Source organism: Maniola hyperantus, chromosome 2, assembly GCF_902806685.2.
Source record: "Maniola hyperantus chromosome 2, iAphHyp1.2, whole genome shotgun sequence".
Taxonomy (NCBI): domain Eukaryota; kingdom Metazoa; phylum Arthropoda; class Insecta; order Lepidoptera; family Nymphalidae; genus Maniola; species Maniola hyperantus.
In genome coordinates, this window is record NC_048537.1 from 9,337,265 (window position 1) to 9,358,382 (window position 21,118).

At 35.5% G+C, this 21,118-nt stretch overlaps 1 protein-coding gene across 1 annotated transcript; it reads left to right on the top strand.

The window, feature by feature from the left end:
* Positions 1 to 1,907: 1,907 nt before the first annotated feature.
* LOC117987800 (solute carrier family 12 member 8) lies at positions 1,908 to 19,886 on the top strand. The gene is given in 14 exon segments (XM_034974868.2): positions 1,908 to 2,221; positions 2,300 to 2,480; positions 2,952 to 3,097; positions 3,440 to 3,674; positions 6,911 to 7,112; positions 7,761 to 7,995; positions 13,460 to 13,471; positions 13,473 to 13,508; positions 13,510 to 13,600; positions 13,603 to 13,654; positions 14,122 to 14,221; positions 14,873 to 15,016; positions 15,340 to 15,518; positions 17,950 to 19,886. Coding segments are annotated over 14 exon segments (1,959 nt in total). The 5' UTR covers positions 1,908 to 2,032; the 3' UTR covers positions 18,107 to 19,886.
* The last annotated feature ends 1,232 nt before the right edge of the window (positions 19,887 to 21,118 follow it).

Sequence of the window (21,118 nt, forward strand, 5' to 3'; positions counted from 1 at the left end):
AACACACAATTTTCATCTCGCTACACTACAGCGAGGAAAACGCTAGATGATTGATACAAGAGGCGCCAGTACCGTGAAGGTTTCAATAAGAAGTTTCTAGATTAATAGGCCACAAGTCAGGCAGTGAAGGAGGTTCTCACAGGAGGCGTGCACAAGGCTCAAAGAAGATTCTATAAATGAATAAAGTTTTTTTCAGGTGCGTTCAGAATTCAAATAAAATTCTTACAACAAAAAAAATCATTTTCATAATTCAAAGAACTTCATTAGGTATACCTATTGTTTACTCAATAAAGCTGAAATAGATAATGTTTAATTTAATTGCCTAAATTAAAATAGAAATGGATTATATTTTAATTTAATAAAAATAAAAGTTCCTAAATAATAATAACAGTAAATACTGTATGGACGAACCGCGTTTCTGAATGTTTCATTGTGTAGTATTTTTAAAAGAAAGAAAAATTTAAGTAAAGTAAGTCGTTGTTCTGAGGTAGGTACGCAACCATCGTAGATTGAGTAAAAAAGGTAGATTAAAGTACTGTGTAACCGAGTATGAGATAGCGATAGCACGATCCTGATTAAATAACATATTACACCTTATTTACATACTAGCATTTATTTCTGCCGATTATCTGTAATCTGTGGCACAATCGTAGTAATCGTTATGTGAGGCACATCACTAAGGGGGCGGTACCCGTCCATGAAGTACAATATTATTTGTATCAAATTTTAACTTAAACAATACGAAACTTCTTTCCCTAGCAAAAACTGATTTGGAAAGCTCTTGGAACTCAAAATATGCTGAATCGATTTCTATCAAGGGTAAGCATTATGCTTCTATCCAACCTAACATTCCACGACGGCCTTGGTTCTTCTTTCATAAAAAATCGGATCGCTGGGTTACCTCTACTATAAGCCGTCTACGAATTGGTCATGCCTCCACCCCTGTCCACTTGTCAAAATTAAGAGTGCGTGACAACTCCCTGTGTGAATGTGGTCTAGACGAAGGATCAGCCTCCCACATACTCTTCTCCTGTCCCAAACTCCCCTTTAAACTTTACGATATCCTCCCTCCTAAAATTCCCCGCCCTCTAAATGTTGAATGTGTTTTAATGTTAGTGTATAGTCCTTATATTAAGTATCTATGTAAATTTTTTAAAATTAACAAACTAAAGCTATAATTTGTGTATCTATGTCTCTCTGTTGACCTTCCCATGTGTGTGTCTGTCTATGTGATCCCAGTTGTAATATTATATGTAATAGTTATATTATGGTACTAACAATAAATTAACCCTTCTATTACAGTAAACAGTTTAAGATCTTAACTGCACATTTTTACCGGCCAATCTCCTCTGTGTCTCCTTCAAGCTACTTGAGACTGGCAAAGTGCATTGTGCTGACATGGCACTGGAAAAAGCCATATATTAAGAGAAGAAGAAGAAGAAGAACGAAACTTCTTTGTATTAACCGATAAACTATATTGTATTAAAGGTTTTTGTGTGAAAACAAGTAAATAACTAATGAGAAATACAATGACGCCACGAATTCTCAGTTTGTTTTGCAAATAAAGTTTCATTCCTTGTATGTATTCTTGAAAAAAATCGGTTATACGATAAGGGACAAAATATAGGTTAGCTGCGTCTCTGTTTATCACATTAGTATCTGTGCTCTCTTTTTAGTGTGAATGAGAAAGCAAACGTTCCTTTGTCTAGATTTTTTACTCAGTCTACGTACATCAATTTTATCTCCTATGACAGGAGTCGATGCTTGTCAATGGTTTATTCTCTTTCTCTAGACTAGTGATGTCTACAGTCTAGTACAGACTACAGTATTTGATTATTATATAGTGATCTGATCTGTGGTGTTTATCACCACAGAGTACATTATATATACTATCACTTTAAAAAAAAAAATTATCACTAGTAATTTGCATTGCTAGAAATCTTTTCTCATAGAAATGCTCTAGAATTTAGATTACAATTACTTTATTTTTAATATAATGATCTAAGCAAGGCTTATTGTTAAGTAGTTTACAATGGATCAGAATAATCGGTCTAGAGCAATTGATTTAGATGTAGATAGTTTCCGAAGTGATGAACCAGAGTATGACAGAGCTCGTATGCGGAGACAATCTGGTGGTTTTGTCGATTTGGGAAATGAATCACAATACGGAACGGGTGGGCATCAAGCATCTGGTGCGAACGAAATTTTTGCTGACGTACAGGTATATCTTCAGATAAGACATAATTTTGAATGTGAATTTTGTTTGTGAATGATTTTGTCCTGTGAATTTAAATTTTAGGGTGACGTGCCTTGGTGGAAATCCAATTTTTTCATATCGCAACCAGTTCTTTTTGGTACCTGGGATGGAGTGTTTACATCATGTCTTATAAATATTTTCGGAGTTATTGTATTTTTGCGGTCTGGTTGGATGGTTGGACAAGCTGGCTTAGTGAATGCAGTTTTAATAGTAATTTTTACAGGTAAGTACTTTTATTCGATCTGAAATTTTAAATTACCTAAAGCTTAATCCATAATTCATATTTGGATAATGTTTAAATTATTTGTTATGTGGAGTGCCAGCCCTACACGTATCACTGGCGTTGGCACTACGTGTAAGCACTTTTGCACACCTGTGGGAACGTATTGTGTTACCGGCACGCTGTCAAACAATGGAGTTACACAGACTAGAATCCTAACATTGGAATAGTTCGCAAACTCTATCTTGAAAGAACTTAGTAATAAATTATAAGAATAAATTTTAATTATAGAACAATCTGGTTTTTTGTGTCCTCAACATTGTGACCTTTTGTAATTAATTAAGCTTTAATTGTGATATCCTAGTTAAGACATCTGTCTTCTAGTAGAGGGGTCTGGTCATTTTGACTAGAATATCATTGTGTGCTGCATTGTCACTGTAATGTAAGGTTTAATATTAAAATTATTTTTTACAGTTTTTGTAGCTTTGATCTCAGTGTTGTCAGCAGTAGGGATATGTGAAAGATGCAGGATAGAAAGTGGAGGAGTTTATTTTATCCTGGCGCACACATTGGGCTCCAGGCTGGGAGGAGCATTAGGAATGATTTACTGTTTTGGTCAGGTATGTACTTGAATGGTCACATTTACATAATAATATGTACCTACTTAAGTTGAGAATATATCAGTGGCATAGAATACTAGAACATAAGAAGAATTTTCTCTTTCTACTTGAAGCTTGGCATTATAAATCTTTTTATCATTCTCTATGAATAAGGGAATATGGGCTATTAAGGGAAGGGGATTCTGAGGATGGTTAGTTTTTTGGTTGATTAAATTTATTTAATATTTTTCCAAGGTCTATCTATTAAAGATATTTTATAGAAACTGAAACTGTAATATTTTAGTATCTGAGAATGTAAATATTGTACTTGTAATTTATACTATTAACTAATAATTTTTACAGGCTGTAGGATGCGCCTTAAATGTGTTTGGATTTGGAGAATCCATGGCAGATCTAATAGGAACAAATGACTATTCACCATGGGCCGCCCGTGGGTTTTCTATAGCTGCTGTATTGTTACTGGGAACTATAAATGTTGCAGGAGTAAAATGGGTTATCAAGTTACAGTTTGCGCTTCTATTGATCATTCTGGTGGCCGCGCTGGATTTCTTTGTTGGTTCATTTACGGCTACACCCGGTAAATAAATACTACTATGTAATAAGTCCATAGCAAAATCAGTACATATAATAAAACTGTAACTGGACGACTTGTGTTTTTTAAAATATGTATCATCATCATCATCATGATCAACCCATCACCGGCTCACTACAGAGAACGGGTCTCCTCAGAGTGAGAAGGGTTTTGAGAACATTATGGAGAACTCAGGCATGCAGGTTTCCTCACGATGTTTTCCTTAACTGTTAAAGCAAGTGCTATTTAATTAACTAAAACGCACAGAGGCCCGGGATCGAACCCCCAACCTCCAATTAGAGGGCGGACGTCCCCACTAGGCTATCACAGTTTTTATTTTTTAATAAGGTATTTTTTTCCCAGTTTTTTTATATCATTATTGTTTCTTTTTCAATTTGTTTTTTACCTTTTTAATACTTATTTTTTTGCCAATAATTTTAATTTTTTATTTTTTTAAATGATTTCTTTCATTCTAATATTTTTTTGATATTTTTGTTTTTTTTTTAATATTTTTTTCTAATAGTTTTTATTTTTTTTATTGATTTTTTTAAATTATCTATTTTTTTTTGTTTTTTTACTGGTACATGATATACTATATACAATATACATTTTCATATGAATTAAACCTTTGTTTCTTCTATTATTTTTTTATTGTTTCCACACAATTGGAAGAAAAGTACTATACAATTCTCGGCCGAAATTAGCGATTACCAACCTCGTTTCGTTTAAAAGGCGTTACAAATACAAATACAAATACAAATACAAATACAAATACAAATTTCTTTATTGCGAATATGGGTAAACAGTTGAGATGTTACAAAAACAAAAAGGTACAGCCAAATTCTGCCTATTAGCATGCAATATGTTATGTTATACCTAGCATCGTGTACATAGTTCTGATAATATTACTCGTACATATTTTATTGTGTAAAAATAAGGTAAAAATGTGTCTGGTAGTGAAATATGTCAAATCAGAGTAAAATGTCAAATAGTCGGTCGGATAAGAACAATGTTGAGTTAAAATGAGGTTATTATTCAAAATTTTAAGTTAATGTAGTGGGGTTCCTATGTATATTAAATAAAAGTAAATCGTGCATTAAGTAATCATTAAATTATGCTCGATTCATTAAGATACTCCTTAATAGAATAATAAGCTTTGCTTATCAAAAATGTCTTTAGTGATGTTTTAAAACTGGTCATGGGCAGTTTCTTTATCTCATTTGATACTTTGTTATAAATATTAATTGCGAGACAAAATATGCTTTTTTGCATTTTCGCTGTCTTCGAATGTTGTGCACGCAATCTTAATGGGTGTCTCCTGTTATTCATATTTTTAAATAAATCGAGGTTGCCGTGTACAAAAACAGCTGTCTCATAAACAAAAAGCGAGGGAAATGTCAATATCTGCAGGTCCCTAAAATGTGGCTGACAGCCGTCAGTCCAGTGCAGGTTTCGTTTTGCTCGGATGCACCTTTTCTGGGCCTTAAAAACTCTCTCACGGTCAACAGAGTTACCCCAGAACATAATGCCGTATCTAAGTGTTGACTCAACATATCCAAAATATGATGTACGCAGCGTTTGCATATCAGCTCTTTTATTTAGTTTATAAAGGGCATAAGAAAACTTATATAATTTGTTACAAATAATATCCGTGTGAGCCTTCCAATTTATTTGGTTATCTATAATGATACCCAGGAATTTCGGTTCTGTAGTTGTACTTATTTGTGTTCCCATATGGTTAATATTATAATTAGATATTTTTAATACATCCCAATTAAATGTCATAATTTTAGTCTTATCTATGTTAATATTAAGGTTATTTTTGTCAAGCTAGTCAATTACTCGATCAATTGATATATTGATTTCCGTTATATAGTTTTGTACATTTCGCCCTTCATATATGATAGTGCAGTCATCTGCATAAAGAACCATTGATTGTGATATCGCTTGGGGAAGGTCATTAATGTAAACAAGAAATAGTAATGGACCTAAAACACTTCCTTGTGGCACGCCGTATTGCACGCATCGGGACGTTGAATGATATACCATTTCAGTGAAATTATTGGGACATATTCTTGTTATTTCTGTAATTTGTGATCTGTCCGAAAGATAAGACTCAAATAGGTCAAGCACAGTTCCTCGCACTCCGTATAGGTATAATTTTCTTAACAAAATTTTGTGATCCACAAAATCAAAGGCTTTGGTCATGTCCATATATAGCGCAGCTACTGGAATTTTCCTGTCTATACACATCATAATTTTGGCGAAAAGATCATATATTGCCAAGTTAATTGACTTATTTTTCTAAATCCTTTTTGCTCATTCACCAGCAGGGCATTCTCCTCTAGATAGTTGCTTAATCGTTTGTACAATACCTTGTCAAAGATTTTTGCGAAAATTGTTATTAATGCGACCGGACGATAGCACCCTACGTCACATTTATCCTTGCTTTTAAACAATGGTTTTACTATTGTTAATTTTAACGCTTTTGGAAATTTACCATGTTCTATGCATAAATTAACTATGTGACACAAGACACCAGAAATTGATAAAGAATTGTCTTTCACCACTTTCGTGATTATCCCGTCGTAGCCAGCACTTTGGGTATTTTTAAGTGACTTTATAGTTTCATAGATTTCAACAGGAGTGACGGGAGTCATAAACATAGATGACGATTTATTAATTTGCATACGATAGTGACTCGTTTTATTTTTTCCCTAAGTATCAAGTGCAAGATTAATAAAGTGACCATTAAAAGTTTGGGCTATGTTTTCTGGGTCCGTGATTTCTTGGTTTCTGTATTTTATTAACTCGATTTGATTTTTAGGAGCACATTCATTATTGTTTTTGATAACCTTCCATGTGGCCAAGCATTTATTTTTTGAATTTTTTATGTAATAATTATTTTGCGATCTCTTTGTCATTTCAATCACTTTTTTCAATCTTTTTGAGTAAATTCTGAATTTATTTTTGGAGCCTTTGGTTGGATTCAAACGAAAGTTCCATAACAGGCTTCGTTTTTTTTACTGCATAGTTTATTTCCCTTTGAAATCCTCGTTAGAAGTCCTCGGCTTCGCCTCGGCCTGCCAATATAGATACTCGGCCAGTAATCGCTTTATTTCAGGCCTGGAATGTAATGTACTATTATAACAATATAATTTTTATAATAATTTTATATAATTTATTTTATTTTAATATAGCACAATTAACTTACTATTAAATATAACCTAATTTTACTTTAGATGCTGAATTTAAAGGTTGGCTTAGTGGAACAATGGCCAACAATACTTGGGCTGACTACCAAGAGAACTATACATGGTTTAAGTGTTTTGGTGTCTTCTTTCCAACCATCACTGGAATCCTGGCTGGTATTAATATGAGTGGGGATTTAAAAAATCCTTCTAATAATATACCCAATGGTTCACTGGCTGCCATAGGGACAGGGTAAGATATTAATTTATTGACTAGAATACTAACTGTTGGCCATGACTGTTGAATTTTATTATACCACAAAAGAAAACATATATTTTTTTTATCATACCAAAGTCAAAACACATCATATATTCCAAAATATATTCCACTCTTTTAGATTGATTCAGGATGTATCTTATTTTGTAAATTTTGCCGGTTTCTTTTGTGTTTTGAGAAATCACTTGATTATATATTGATTTAAGGAAAACGTTGTTGGTAAACTTCATGCCTCATGAGAGTTCTCTGTGTTATTTTTAGTGTTAAAGTTTGTCAATCAGCACTTTGATCAGTGAAGTGAACCTTTTTACCGTCAGACACTTTCGCAATAATCCATCCTTAACCTATATTATAAATGGGAAAGTATGTTTATTTGTCCAGATATTACCTATTCGTGCCTAAATGGCTGAACCGATCTTAATGAAATTTTGTACAGTTGAATCTCGGAAGTGGACAACATAATAACTATCCGAATCCTTGTAGACGAAGTTGCAGGCATCATCTAATCATATATTATAGAGTCCAATGCCGCCTTTCGTACATTTTCAGAACTTTTCTATATCTGATGTATTTACATTTCGTACCTTTTCTTGTCTGACATATCTACATTTTGTACCTTTTCAGAACTTTTCTGTATCTGATGTTCATAATAACTCTAGCAGCGACAGTCAGTCGAGATGCGTTATTGAAAAACTTTTCCATAACAGCTGATATCTCAGCAGTTACAGTTCTGCTCCTCGCTGGACTGTACGTGAGTTCTATGAGCTCTTGTCTGGGAGCCATGTACGGCACTCCCAGGGTTTTACAGAGTATTGCTAATGAGAGAGTCATACCTGGTTTAGAGATTCTCGGCCATGGTGTAAGTATGCTTGACTTATTTTGTTACAATATGCATGTTTCATGTCATGACATCAGTCAGTCAGTGTTTGGTTTTCATTTGAACCGACCGTGTCTTTACCGCAATAACAGCAAAAACTGCTGACGCCGCGATCCGACCGCGCGTCGCCGCGGCCGTGCGTGAGCCAAAATGACCTAGTTCCGCGTTTCGTCGCGTCAGGTTTATTATAAAATAAATAATCATCGCTATACTACTTGGTTCCTGCAACTATGGCCGATATAAAAATAGAATTAAAAACGGAAAATGGCGCTTGCTTTTTAACGCATTTACAGAAAAAAAAGCTGAAAATGAAAACTCCAGCTTATAACTAAAAAAAATGGAGCAGCAAATTTTGGAGCTCCAAAAAACAAATTAAGCTCCTTTCTAATAAGGATAACAACCCAATGGATACGTCCCGATACAAAGAAAGTTCGGGTCCATCTGCTGAATATCATGACGGACGAAGAGGAACTTGCGCAAGAAACAGAATGGATAAGAGTGAAGAGTAGGAAAAAAAGGAAACTAAGCACGTCACCCATTCTGTCACAGAGTAGAGAATTCGAAACGTCAAACACAGAAACGCGTAAAAATGAAAAAAAGAAAACTAAGAAAGTACCACTACCCCGCCTATAATGGTGTCCGGTGTGGAAAACTATCAAACATTTTTTGACTTACTGTCAGGAAATCTCCCGGAAGCCTCATCAGATTTTACATTAAAAATGATGAACGCAAAGAATGTCAAAATAAACGTTACCAATGAGGACACCTACCGATCCTTGACGAAAATCTTAACTCAAAATCAATTTCTGTGGCATTCCTATGAGAATAACAAGAAAGACCTATTCGTGTTATGGCTAAAAAATTGCCTGCCTCATGCCAGCCCAAAAGAATAATTGAAGACCTTCAAAGCAAGGGTATAAAATAGAAAATGCAGTGAACAAACTAAGATGGCAGAATAAAGAGCCGCTTAATATGTTTACTCTAACATTTAATAATGTAGAAGATATAAATAAAATTTATGACATTAAACACATTCTAGGGTTAAAGTTGAAATTCACCCTATCAAAACATCAAAACTGTACCTCAGTGTAAAAAATGCCAAGCATATGGTCACACGGCAGAAATACTGTGCCAGAGAGGCCAGGTGTGTAAAATGTACAGGAAAACATCGACTCGAGACTGCACTAAGCCAGCAGAAGAAAAAACCCAAATGCTTACACTGCGGTGAAGCGCACCCTGCTAACTATCGGGGTTGCTGGTTGCCAAAGAAATGCAGATCCTAAAAAAATAAGAATCTAAAAAATCTCAAAATCATCCTCATCTTATCCTCAGCGTTCATCGAAACCTGAGAAATCTACTACTTCCATATAATTAAAACACTCATGAAGACACACGAAACAAAGTGAACATCAAACTACTGCTCAAAAAGTCTCTAGAAAGTTGCCAAGCACAAAAACTGCCCCAGGGAAATATGGAGGAGCAAAACTAGATGAAATTCTTCAAAGTTACATGTCCTCGTTTGACGAAAGATTGGCAAAACTTGAAAGTGGCGCTAATAAGGCTACCAATAAGCCGAAAAAAATGAATAATAAGCTTAAATATTTGCATGGAACTCAAACGGACTACTACAACATCAACAAGAGCACAAGTAGTCCTTGATACACTAAAGATTGATATTTGTCTAATATCTGAGACAATTTTACTAAGCAATCGTTTATTAAATTTAACAGTTATAAAGTGTACCAGGCCAATACCCCAAATAATACAGCGAGAGGCGGCAGTGCCATCTTAATTAAAGAAAATTTGTACCATTACAAGAATTCCAATATGAGGAACAGGAAATTCAGGCAGTAGCTGTGAAGGTCAAACTACCAAAATACGAATTTTCGGTAGTAGCTATATATAGTCCCCCAAGGCATTCAATTTCAAAAGAATATTATGTGAACTTCCTCGAGAAAATTGGACATAGATTTATTATTGGAGGTGACTTTAACGCGAAAAAATACCTTTGTGGGGCTCCAGATTGACTACTACAAAGGTAGGATAAACTCTTAAGTGCCATTAAAGATTTAAAATGCGATGTAATAAGTACAGGTAAGCCTACCTACTGGCCTACAGATACGATGAAAATACCAGACCTAATTGACTTTTTATTTATAAAAACATATCAACAAAATATCTAGCATTGATGAAATGTTCGACATGAATTCAGATCATTCTCCTATTCTCTAAACGCTAAGTGACACAATCATATAAAGAACCTATCCTGGTCTTGTAAACACAAATACAGACTGGGACAGCTTCAAAATGGATTTGACCTAACAATATTAACTTAAATGTGCCGCTTAAAAACTCGGAACAACTGAACGAAGAAGTAAGAAATTTGTATTAGATATTCCAGCTGGCTGCCTTGGAATAATACACCCCAAGCTTAGGAAAAAGCCCCAAGGAGTGGTTGCTTATCCCAAATATCCTTGAACTCATCATTGAAAAGAGAAGGCAAAGAAAAAAGTGGCATCATTCGAGATCTCCACTTGATAAAAGGTTGCTGAATTACTGACTAGGCACTAAAGAACAAATCAAAAACTTTAATGATTCGTCAACCTACAGTTATCTCCAAAGCCTCACGAGTGAAAGGAGTACAGACTATTCACTTTGGAAAGCAACTAGGAATTTTAAAAAGACCCATGTATGCCTATTCCTCCAATTAAAGAAGAAAATGGATGTGGGCAAGAGAATAGTGAGCAAAAAGCTAAAAGATTTGCAGAACATCTCGAAAAAATATTTCAACCAAACGAAGGAGAGCACATTGATTTTTCTACGATGGAAACAAATCAGAGAAAACTCTCCCATTAAACTAGTAACGCCGAAGAATACTCCAGATAGTTAATAACTGAACTTAAAAAAAACTCCATGATATGATCTTATTACTACAGAAATCTGCGAAACCTTCCAAAAAAAAGGAATCGTAAAATTAACGACGCTGATTAATGCAGCATTTGAATTAAGCACGTCCCTGATTTGTGGAAAGTTGCAGAAGTATTATGATTGCCAAACCAGGCAAACCACCACAAATGAGGTTACCTCATACAGACCAATTTCTCCTGCTACCAATTATCTCAAAACTTTTGAGAAGCTACTGCTCAGCAGATTGAAACCTAATATAGAGTGATGAAAAAATCTGATTCCTGACCATCAGTTTGATTCAGGGAAAAAGCACTCGACAATCGATCAAGTACACAGAATAACAATATAATTGAAAGAACACTAGAAGAAAAGAAAGTCTGTTCAACGTATTTCTTGATGTAGCACAAGCCTTGATAAAGTCTGGCATTGAAGGTCTTGTTCAGAAACTAAAAGTATTACTTCCTCAACCATTTGCAAACATATTAGAATCATACTATCTGATAGAGTATTTTCGAGTGAGGCAAGAGGGAAGCTTACTCCAAACTCAAGGTGATCAAAGCTGGAGTACCTCAAGGAAGCGTTCTGGACCTGTCCTTTATCTCCTGTTACACGTGTGATCTTCCACAACCCGATCACAATACCATCGCTACTTTTGCCGATGATACTGCTATCATAGCTGTGGGTAATACTCACCAGGAGGCATCGGGAAAAGTTCAATAGCTCTAAATGAACTACATAAATGGGACGAAAAAATGGAGAATAAGACTTAACGATTCCAAGCTGCCCATATTGATTTTACTAATAAAATACCAAAATATTATCCCATTTATATTGACCAACAAAAGATACCCTATGCTAACACGGCAAAATATCTTGGAATGACTCTTGACACAGTAAGCTACGCTGGAAAGCACATGTCAAGAAGAAAAAAAGAAGAGCTAGAGTTACGGTACAAAAAATTGTACTGGCTCATAGGCAGAAACTCATCACTGTCAACTAAAAATAAGATACTATTATACAAACAAGTCCTAATGCCAGTGTGGACTTATGGTATCCAGTTGTGGGGCTGTACCAGAAAGACCAATTTACTAATAATTCAGCGATTCCAAAATAAAGTGCTTAGGGGTATCGTCAATGCACACCTGGTACGTCAGGAATGTAGACATTCATCGCGATCTCCAAATGGGCTTCGTGGACACAGCTTTAGCAAAACACGCTAAATCCCACGAACGTAGGCTCCATGACATGTTAAGCGTCGAGGCTATCCAGCTCCTCGACAACACCGACCTAATACGTAGACTTAAGAGGACAAGCCTTTTGAGCTAGTGTAGTTATAGTGGAAAGTGTAGTGCTAGTGCAAATCAAAGATCACACGAACAAAGTGAAGCATAGTGCTAGTGCAATTTAAAGAACACAAGAACAAAGTGTCTCCAATAAGGTATCTTAACTATAAACTAGCTAAGTCAATGGACAGATTCTTAGGTATAAGTACGTTTATAAGTTTAGGTTAATATAATATTGCTTATTAGCCTCTTTCATAGGCTAGATTGTAATGGTAGTAAAGTACTGGTGACAGTGCTTTACGACAAAAAAAAAAAAAAAAAAAAATATGCATGTTTTTTTTGAGAACTTTTAAACTTTTTTGATTTGATTTCCATCATTTAATAACTACTTTATGAGAATATTTTAGATTTGACTTACCTATAGACTGGTGACATTGCGATGCATAAAATGTATTATTAGATTGTTTTAGGTAACCAAATCACATCCCTGCACCATTTATGGTAATAATAAATGTCGTTTTTGCGTTTAGCGAAGATACGAAATATTGAAATACTGGCAGATTCAATAGCACTGTGATAATATAATCGCTCGACATTAAGATGGGTTGCACAGTTGTTTAAGTTTTTATTGTTAAAGCCTATCAAATTAATGCTTGTGTTGATAGCGATTCGAATCAGAGAAAATACATTCTGAAATAGCTGTAATACTAAACAAAATTTCAGATCAAACGCTATTGCTAATGAGATCACAGGCGCTTGTGTAACTTATCAAGTTAACGTGATCTATGCTGTCATTCAACGGGACGGGAAAGAGACACAAAAGTTTCAGTTCTGTAAGATTCTTTAAACTTTTGATGTCGGTTTTGAAAAACGGTGTGATGTTCTGTAAACATTATCGGATGTGCTTCATTTTAAGGGTGCCGAGTTTAGCGATCTGGACCCAGCTCGCCAATGTTGATGAACATCGAACCACTAAAAAGTTAATGGACATAACGGTGTTTGTTTTAATGTAGTTTTTCAGTACTACCTACTGATTTTTGCTTTATGATGTTTTCCCCGCTTCGGCGGTAGATGTATGGACGAATTCAAACCGTAAAACTTGTGAGCTTAATCCTTTTGTTTTTGAAGTTATAGTTTTTTCGTCAACGAAATCGAAACGAAGCGTACTGTTTCTCAAATTCGGATCGGACTAGGCACCAGCGTTGCAAGATTTTGTTGAGGGGTTTTGTTATCTTACTTAGATTATTATTTCACAGAGGGGTCCGAACAAAGCTGCCCATACATTCAATGATAGTAGTAGCAGTAAGTGACAGTAACATTCATCATCATTGGAGATATTAAACAAGCTCGCACCAATAGTCACTATGCCTTTCTGATCACCTATGCTAGCATTGACTACTCTATTTTGCTCTCGCTCAAACTTTTGATTTGCAACATAAAAGAGAAATGAGGTATGATTTTATTTTGTTATCTCGCCCACACTACATTAATCTTTTGAGTTATCTAACTTTTATTATTCATAATATCTTTAAATCTATTTTATTATTGAAAATGATAACTTGTTATCAACGCGACGAAAGTAAAAAACACTCGCAAACTAAGCCATTCTTAAAAAATTTCATAGTCTATTACAGACTTACGTTTACAGAAATACCTGTGTCGATAATATTTGTTTGTAAAAACAAACAAAGAAATTCGTTAAACACATAACTAATTTACTTTCTATTACTTTTTATTACATGAAAAAGTTTAATAATTCTTTTTATTTAATCTTACGAGCACTAAACCAGATAAAAAGCCTTTATCTAATAAACTATAACCATATTATCCTTTCCATTATGTAGATGTGTATTAAGATTTGGATTGGATTTGGATTGGTGGTGACTAGATTCAAAAAATATATTTAGTATGGTTTCAGATTTCAAGGACAGTCTCAAAGAGATACGCACGTGTACGGCGCCACAGGCAGTGACTTAGACCTGTTGTTTCCGGAAAGAATACGACACAAAACTGTGGGAGTAAGTTTTAGACAATATGTAAATGATAGGTCAAAAAGTAACGTAAAACTAATGGCACTACGTTTAGATTTTTCTGTTTAGCCATCTGGGGGCACGGTAGTGTCCAAGTCGAGCAAAAGACGAGTAAACAAACATTTAAGATCTGTTGTACCTTTGTAGCTGTGGGTAAAGGTAGAAGTGACATTTTAGTTTCCAAGAGTAGATACAGTACGCGGCGGAAAATAATGTACATCGACCTTTGGAAAATATAGCGGTTTTGTAGAGCGTTGTCTCTGTCGTTGAGACCAATAAAACGTCACATAGATATGAGTGACAGAGACAACGCTCTACAAAGCCGAAATCTCATTCTAAAGGCTGATGTACATTATTTTCTGCCCTAATCCTCTACTCCCAAATTACAAGTTTGTAACTAATTTAATTACGAAATATCTTCAAGTCAGAGTTTCCTTAATTTATGACCAATTTTTTACCATATTTTTTTAATTTTTGATGGGACTTATTTGATTTTATTGAAATATCACATTTTTTGCTTCGTCTCTTTCTACTATATTTCTATACAGACAGAGGACAGGACTGAGACAGGGCATTCACAGTTTTGAAACAGACTTACATATATTGCGTTATGTTTCACTGAAATTAATTTTGTTTTAGGATTTCACACCTTCCCCAACGGATTCAGCGATAATGAATGGGCGGATGGCAAACGGCGACGCGCGGAGAGAGGATGTCAGTGTACATTCAAAAAATAAAAACTGGTACTCACACCTCTGCAATAGATGGCTGTCGTTAATTGGAGTAAGAATAATCGATAATTACTTATAGTCCGTACAAAATGATTTCTCACGTACAATTTTAACTCTATATGTCAACTGTCGTATCAAAAGTACGGTTCACCTTTAAAACAAGGATTGAAATCGTACTTTTGTCATGAAATTTGACATAAAGTTATAATAGCGCGTGAGAAGTCATTTTATACGCATTAGTATACATCATTTTTAACTTTCGTCGTCGATGTCCCACGTGATTTTAATAACCTAAATCCACGCGAACGAAGTCGCGGGCATCAGCTAATACGAAATAAATTTTGATTAAGTTTTTTTATTTTGGTGATATTTCAGGTGGCAATCAAATTGCTGCTAATGGTTTTAGTTAACTGGATGTACGCCATCGGTTGTTTATCCATTCTGTGGCTCCTGTGGCTCTACATCGGCGCTGCCAACCCGGCCGTGAAGCCCGGCCGAGCTTCGGAGTTCAGATTCTTCCACTGGTTGAAAATTGCTTTTCTTCAAGCTATAGGGTAAGGCACAGTGATCTATACTAGTACAAGTTCGCTAGACCTGCTATTGTCGACCTGAAGCCAGTGGCGGATTTGCCCTAATGCCCAATAGGCCCGGGCCTACGGCGGCCAGATATAAGGGGCGGTCAATCGTTGCAAAAAATTCACTGATGTTATGGTAAAAGTTGTGATAAAACTTGACAATAAAGTAAATAGGCTACTTGACACTTTTTTTAAGTTGGTCTTAAATGGTTAATATTTGTCCTATTATATCAAAAAAATTAACACTATATTTTTTTGCGCCCTAAAAACCGTAAAACTTTAATTTAAAAATATATTTTTCTTAGCCACGTGAAAACACTGTCGGCCATGTTTGGCCGATAGATTATCTGTGCTCTGACGTCATGCATTTGTAAACAACAGCATAACCTCCCAAAGTTTAATAAACATGACTTCTATACTAGTTTACATGAAAAATATAGTAATTATCGTTATTGTATCATCCGAGAATGTAAAAAACGCATCGATAAAGACCACTGGAAAGTTGTGGATTAGAGTGCCCAGTGAAATAAATATACGTAACACGCAAAGACTTGCTTAAAGGGATCCTATGACTACGACTTCAACCCAAATTTATTTTTGCAAAGATCACTTTGTTGTGAGTCTTACTTAATAACTTATTCAATTTAAAGAGAAAGCGATATTTTTTACGTTTACTATGAGTTTTTAGAAATATATAAAAACTAGCTTATGCTCGTGACTTCGCCCGCGTGGACTTCATAAATTTCAAACCTCCATTTAACCCACTCAGGGTGGAATTTCAAAAAATCCTTTCCTAGTGGATACCTTCTCTTTACCTACAAAGAACACACGCACCAAATTTCATGTATCTAGAACCAGCTGTTTAGATGTTTAGGCTGTGCGTTGATATATAAGTTAGTCAGGACTCTAAATTTTATATATATGGATACTACGTTAGTCCCCGCGTGACATAGGGATGACATTTCTTTGTTTACATATTTAATGACGTCACATCATGGCTGACAGCGTTTTCTGCGTTTCAAATAAAAAAAAACTGTATTTTTAAAATTGGATTTATATATCCATCCTGCGTTTTAATAATTGTTATTGATATATTTCGTTGTCTTAAGCAAAATACTATAATAAATAATCATTTATTGGACGGAATTAGATATGAGTCAAGTAGCCTATTCATTATGTAGTCTATAATATAATTATGATGAGGGCTGCGAAAAGCGCGGCTGGTACCTACTTAAGTATTACATGCCCTGGGGCCTAGGGCGGCCAAGAGTACAAATCCGCTACTGCCTGAAGCAACTTGATTTTTGCCATTCTAGAGCTGATAGCAGCAGTGAGCGTATTCGGAACTACTAAATGTTAATGATGAGACAGTGTCAATACGCACACCATTGAAAAAAAAATCAATTTTAATTCCCAGTTCCGTGGGGTGGTGGAGCGCTTAAAATCTGCACAAAACATAACTGTCATTTTGTATGGCTCACCTGTATATCACTTCACCATTTGAAAGGTACATCCAGATGTTCATAGGCTATAAATGTATAATAGATGAAATTGCCTCCGAGCGGAGCCGGGCGGATCAGTTAATCCATACTTTAATATTATAAATGCGAAAGTGTGTCAGTCTGTCTGTTACCCTTTCACGACGCATCCGTTCAACCGATTTTGACGAAATTCGGTACAGAGATAGCTTGCATCCCGGGCAATGTTGGCAGTTACTCTGATTCAATGATAAAAGTTAATCTGATTTACGATAAAATTAATCGCGATTTGCGACTAAACTTAATTAATCGTAAACATTTCATTACGATTAATTAATTTTAATCGTTAATGGTAAATCGCTATTAAAATATATGATTAAATATATTGTTGTAAAAGTACCACAATCCTTTTTAACCGACTTCCAAAATAGGAGGAGGTCTTCAATTCAGCGCGCATGTATTTTTTTGTTTTTTCCTATGTATGTACAACGATGTACTAAACAGACAAGCAATAGTGAGCTAGTGCCTACAAATAGCGACTGTGTAAATGCAACAAGCAATTACGCTAGCTCAGTCTTGTAATTTTTTTCTTGTTTTGAAAATACTTACGATTAATGTTTAATTTTATTAATCGCGATTACGATTAATATATTAATCGCGATTGACGTAATCACAATTAAGTTCAATCACGATTAATTTAATCTGATTAAAATTAATCAAATTAACTAATTGATTAAAAAAATGATTGATTAATGCCAACACTGATCCCGGGGAAGTACAGAGGCCATAGGCTACTTTTATCCTGGAAATAAATCAGTCAATCAGTTCCCACGGCATTTTTAAAAACCTAAATCCACGCGGACGAAGTCGCGGGCATCATCATATCTAGTAGTTGATAAACAAATTAATATATATGAACGTGCTCTTTACAGAAAGCGGCCGTTAGAATACGAACAATTGGTAGTGACGCCGGTGCACTCGGACATCGCCGTGGAACAAGAGAGGCTCAACGATGACAACGAAGACTTCGCCTCGCGCCGGCGCTACCACCAGTCCACAGCTCTACAGGGTCATCTTGTCAGTGTTTAATGTTTCCATTTTTACTATTGTTATTAATATACTTAACCATTTTAACTATAAATATATTTAAGTAAGCATAGAAATAATCTGTTCAATAATTTATACATTAATTATGATTTATGACTATGAAAATCGTATTTATTGATAGCATGTAATGTAGTAAATAATAATATTAGATGAACTCTAGAGCTTCAATGATATGATATGACTGACTTTTAGATGATTCGCTTGGTTCGTTGTGATAATTTTACTATATTAATTGCTGCTAATGAGTGACATTTTTTAGCAGTTTACAATAATTTTAATAGTGAAATGTTAAATACGTACCATATAAGGTTTAGTAGCTGTAAGCTAAATACCTCGAGCCCCTTCACGTTTCTCCAGCGAACATGATATGCGCAGCGCAAGTGCTGCAGCAATGCAAAAAAAAAATTGTATAAAAAATAATTTGAAATAGGTCAAATACTTTGCGATTTTACATGACGCTACGCTATCGTCGCGCCTACGCGACACTAGCGCACTGCGCAGTGTTCAGGCGTTAACGCGGTGCAAGCGTCGCGTTTTCGCGGCCTCTGCGCTACGTATAATAATATTATGTTCGACGAACGCCTACGAGAAACTCAAGTGTCTAGACTGTAGGAGTTCTAATATAAAAAGTTGCAACTTGGTACCTATTGAAACTTCAGTGCGACAAGGCTATCTTGGCGCGTGGCGAAAATCGGAACTAACTTTGCCGTCAAGTGTCTCCTTTGTTCTTGTTTGAATATTTTAAGCCTTTGTTCTCAGCTTCAACAGCGCCCCACTGTCAATGTCATCCAAGTGCCAAGAGAGCCTTGTCGCACTGTACCTATAGTACGCGACTGGTCGAGGCCCCCGCGCTAACCCGGTGAGGGCAAGCACGGGTGACGTGCGGGTGTGCGTGGCGTCCCTCCGCCTCATACCTCGATTGCTATCTCAACCTGTCGCGTACTATACCTTCTTGTAAAAGGCTGGTTCGGACTACAAATTAGTATATATTTTAATCGACTGGCAAGTACTTTAAGCTTTCATCTATTATAATGTTATTGCTTATCTGAGTTGTTTAAATGGCAATGACATGAGCGAGTGAGGGACATGGGGCCTGCCTAGTTGCGACACAGCGTCTTATCAGCTGATGCAAATTAACTCATCACATTGTTTTCACTGATTTGATCTCCATGAGTAGTTAGTTTCCTTATAACTGTGACCAGGGTCTGATGATCGGGCAGGAAGGTGGCCACAGACATTCAGCCCTACTATACGTTCAGCGAGTTTGTCTCGACGAGTAGTTGATAGACAAAATAGTGATCAATGTTAGATGTTGGAGCAGAAAGGTGGTGGGTAATCAGGTGACAGGTTTATCAACCGTCGAACGTCAAACATTTCATAAGTCGGGTGATTTAAAGTTAACTTTTAATTTACACTTGTTAATTTTTTCTTCTCTGTCACATAAGTAGGTATTCGACTAAATTATATAGTCCGGACAAGCTTTTTATTTATGATCTTGGACTACTTAAAATAAGCTAGGTACCTAGTATTAGTATTATAAAATGGCTAATGAATTAATATAATATTATGTAAGATTAGCTTTTGTAGGTATAGTACGAGACAGGTTGAAATGGCAATCGGGGAGGGAACGCCAAATAACCCGATTGTCATCTCGACCAGTCGCGGACTATAGGTACGTCTTCGTTTCGCATATTTGTCAAGGACTAAATCAAATGAGATTAGAAAAGATTATTTTTGTAATAAATTTTGTAATACTTAAAAAGTGTGTTTACTTTGCCACGCCACTGCCGTCATACACGATTTGCACAAGCGCAATTAATAAAATTAGTTTAACGCGTGCTTCCATAACTCTGACAAGTGACTTTGCTTCAAGTTTAAAAGCAGCTGTGTTCGTTTGCATCTATTTGTGCGCATGTGCACGAATTGCGCACAAAGAGAAGCAAACGAATATTAGGTACCTCACGACTTTAAACTTTAGAGAATTTTAAATTTTAAATTTGCGCGCGCAACTGCGCATGCACAAATCGCGCACATGCGCACATAAAACGCAAACGAACATGTCCTTATAATATCTCTATGAACACGATTTACGTCGTAAGGACTTCTTGTACGTTAGCAGTATTATAATTATTCTGTGCTTCTTCCCAACGGTAGTACCACAGTTTAACGAAATGCTGTAGTACCTACCCATTAGTGTCCGCTCGCTATTAGGTATGGGTGAGGTATACATATTAATCTATGGGGTGAGGTATGGACTATGGTATATATCTGTGGCGGCTACAAACCATCAGTACGGTAGGCTACTTGACACTTTTTTTAAGTAGGTCTTAAATGGTTAATGTGGCTAATTCCTTTGTACACAATCTCTAAACTAAACTAAAATATCACGTCTAAATCTATTGCTATCCCTTTCATAATGTTGCTTGCGGAAAAGGAAAGCACTAGATTTAGACCTGTTAATTTAGTTTAGTTTAGAGATTGTGTACTAGAGAATCGGCCCCATTATTTGTCCTATTAGATCAAAAAAATTAACACTATATTTTTTTGCGCCCTAAAAACCGTAAAACTTTAATTTAAAAATATTTTTTCTTAGACAGGTGAAAACACTGTCGGCCATGTTTGGCCGATAGATTATCTGTGCTCTGACGTCATGCATTTGTAAACAACAGCATAACCTCCCAAAGTTTAATAAACATTACTTCTATACTAGTTTACATGAAAAATATAGTAATTATCGTTATTGTATCATCCGAGAATGTAAAAACGCATCGATAAAGACCACAGGAAAGTTGTGGATTAGAGTGCCCAGTGAAATAAATATACGTAACACGCGAAGACTTGCTTAAAGGGATCCTATATGACTAACGACTGCAACCCAAATTTATTTTGCAAAGATCACTTTGTTGTAAGTCTTACTTAATAACATATTCAATTTATAAAGAGAAAACGATAATTTTTACGTTTACTATGAGTTTTTAGAAATATATAAAAACT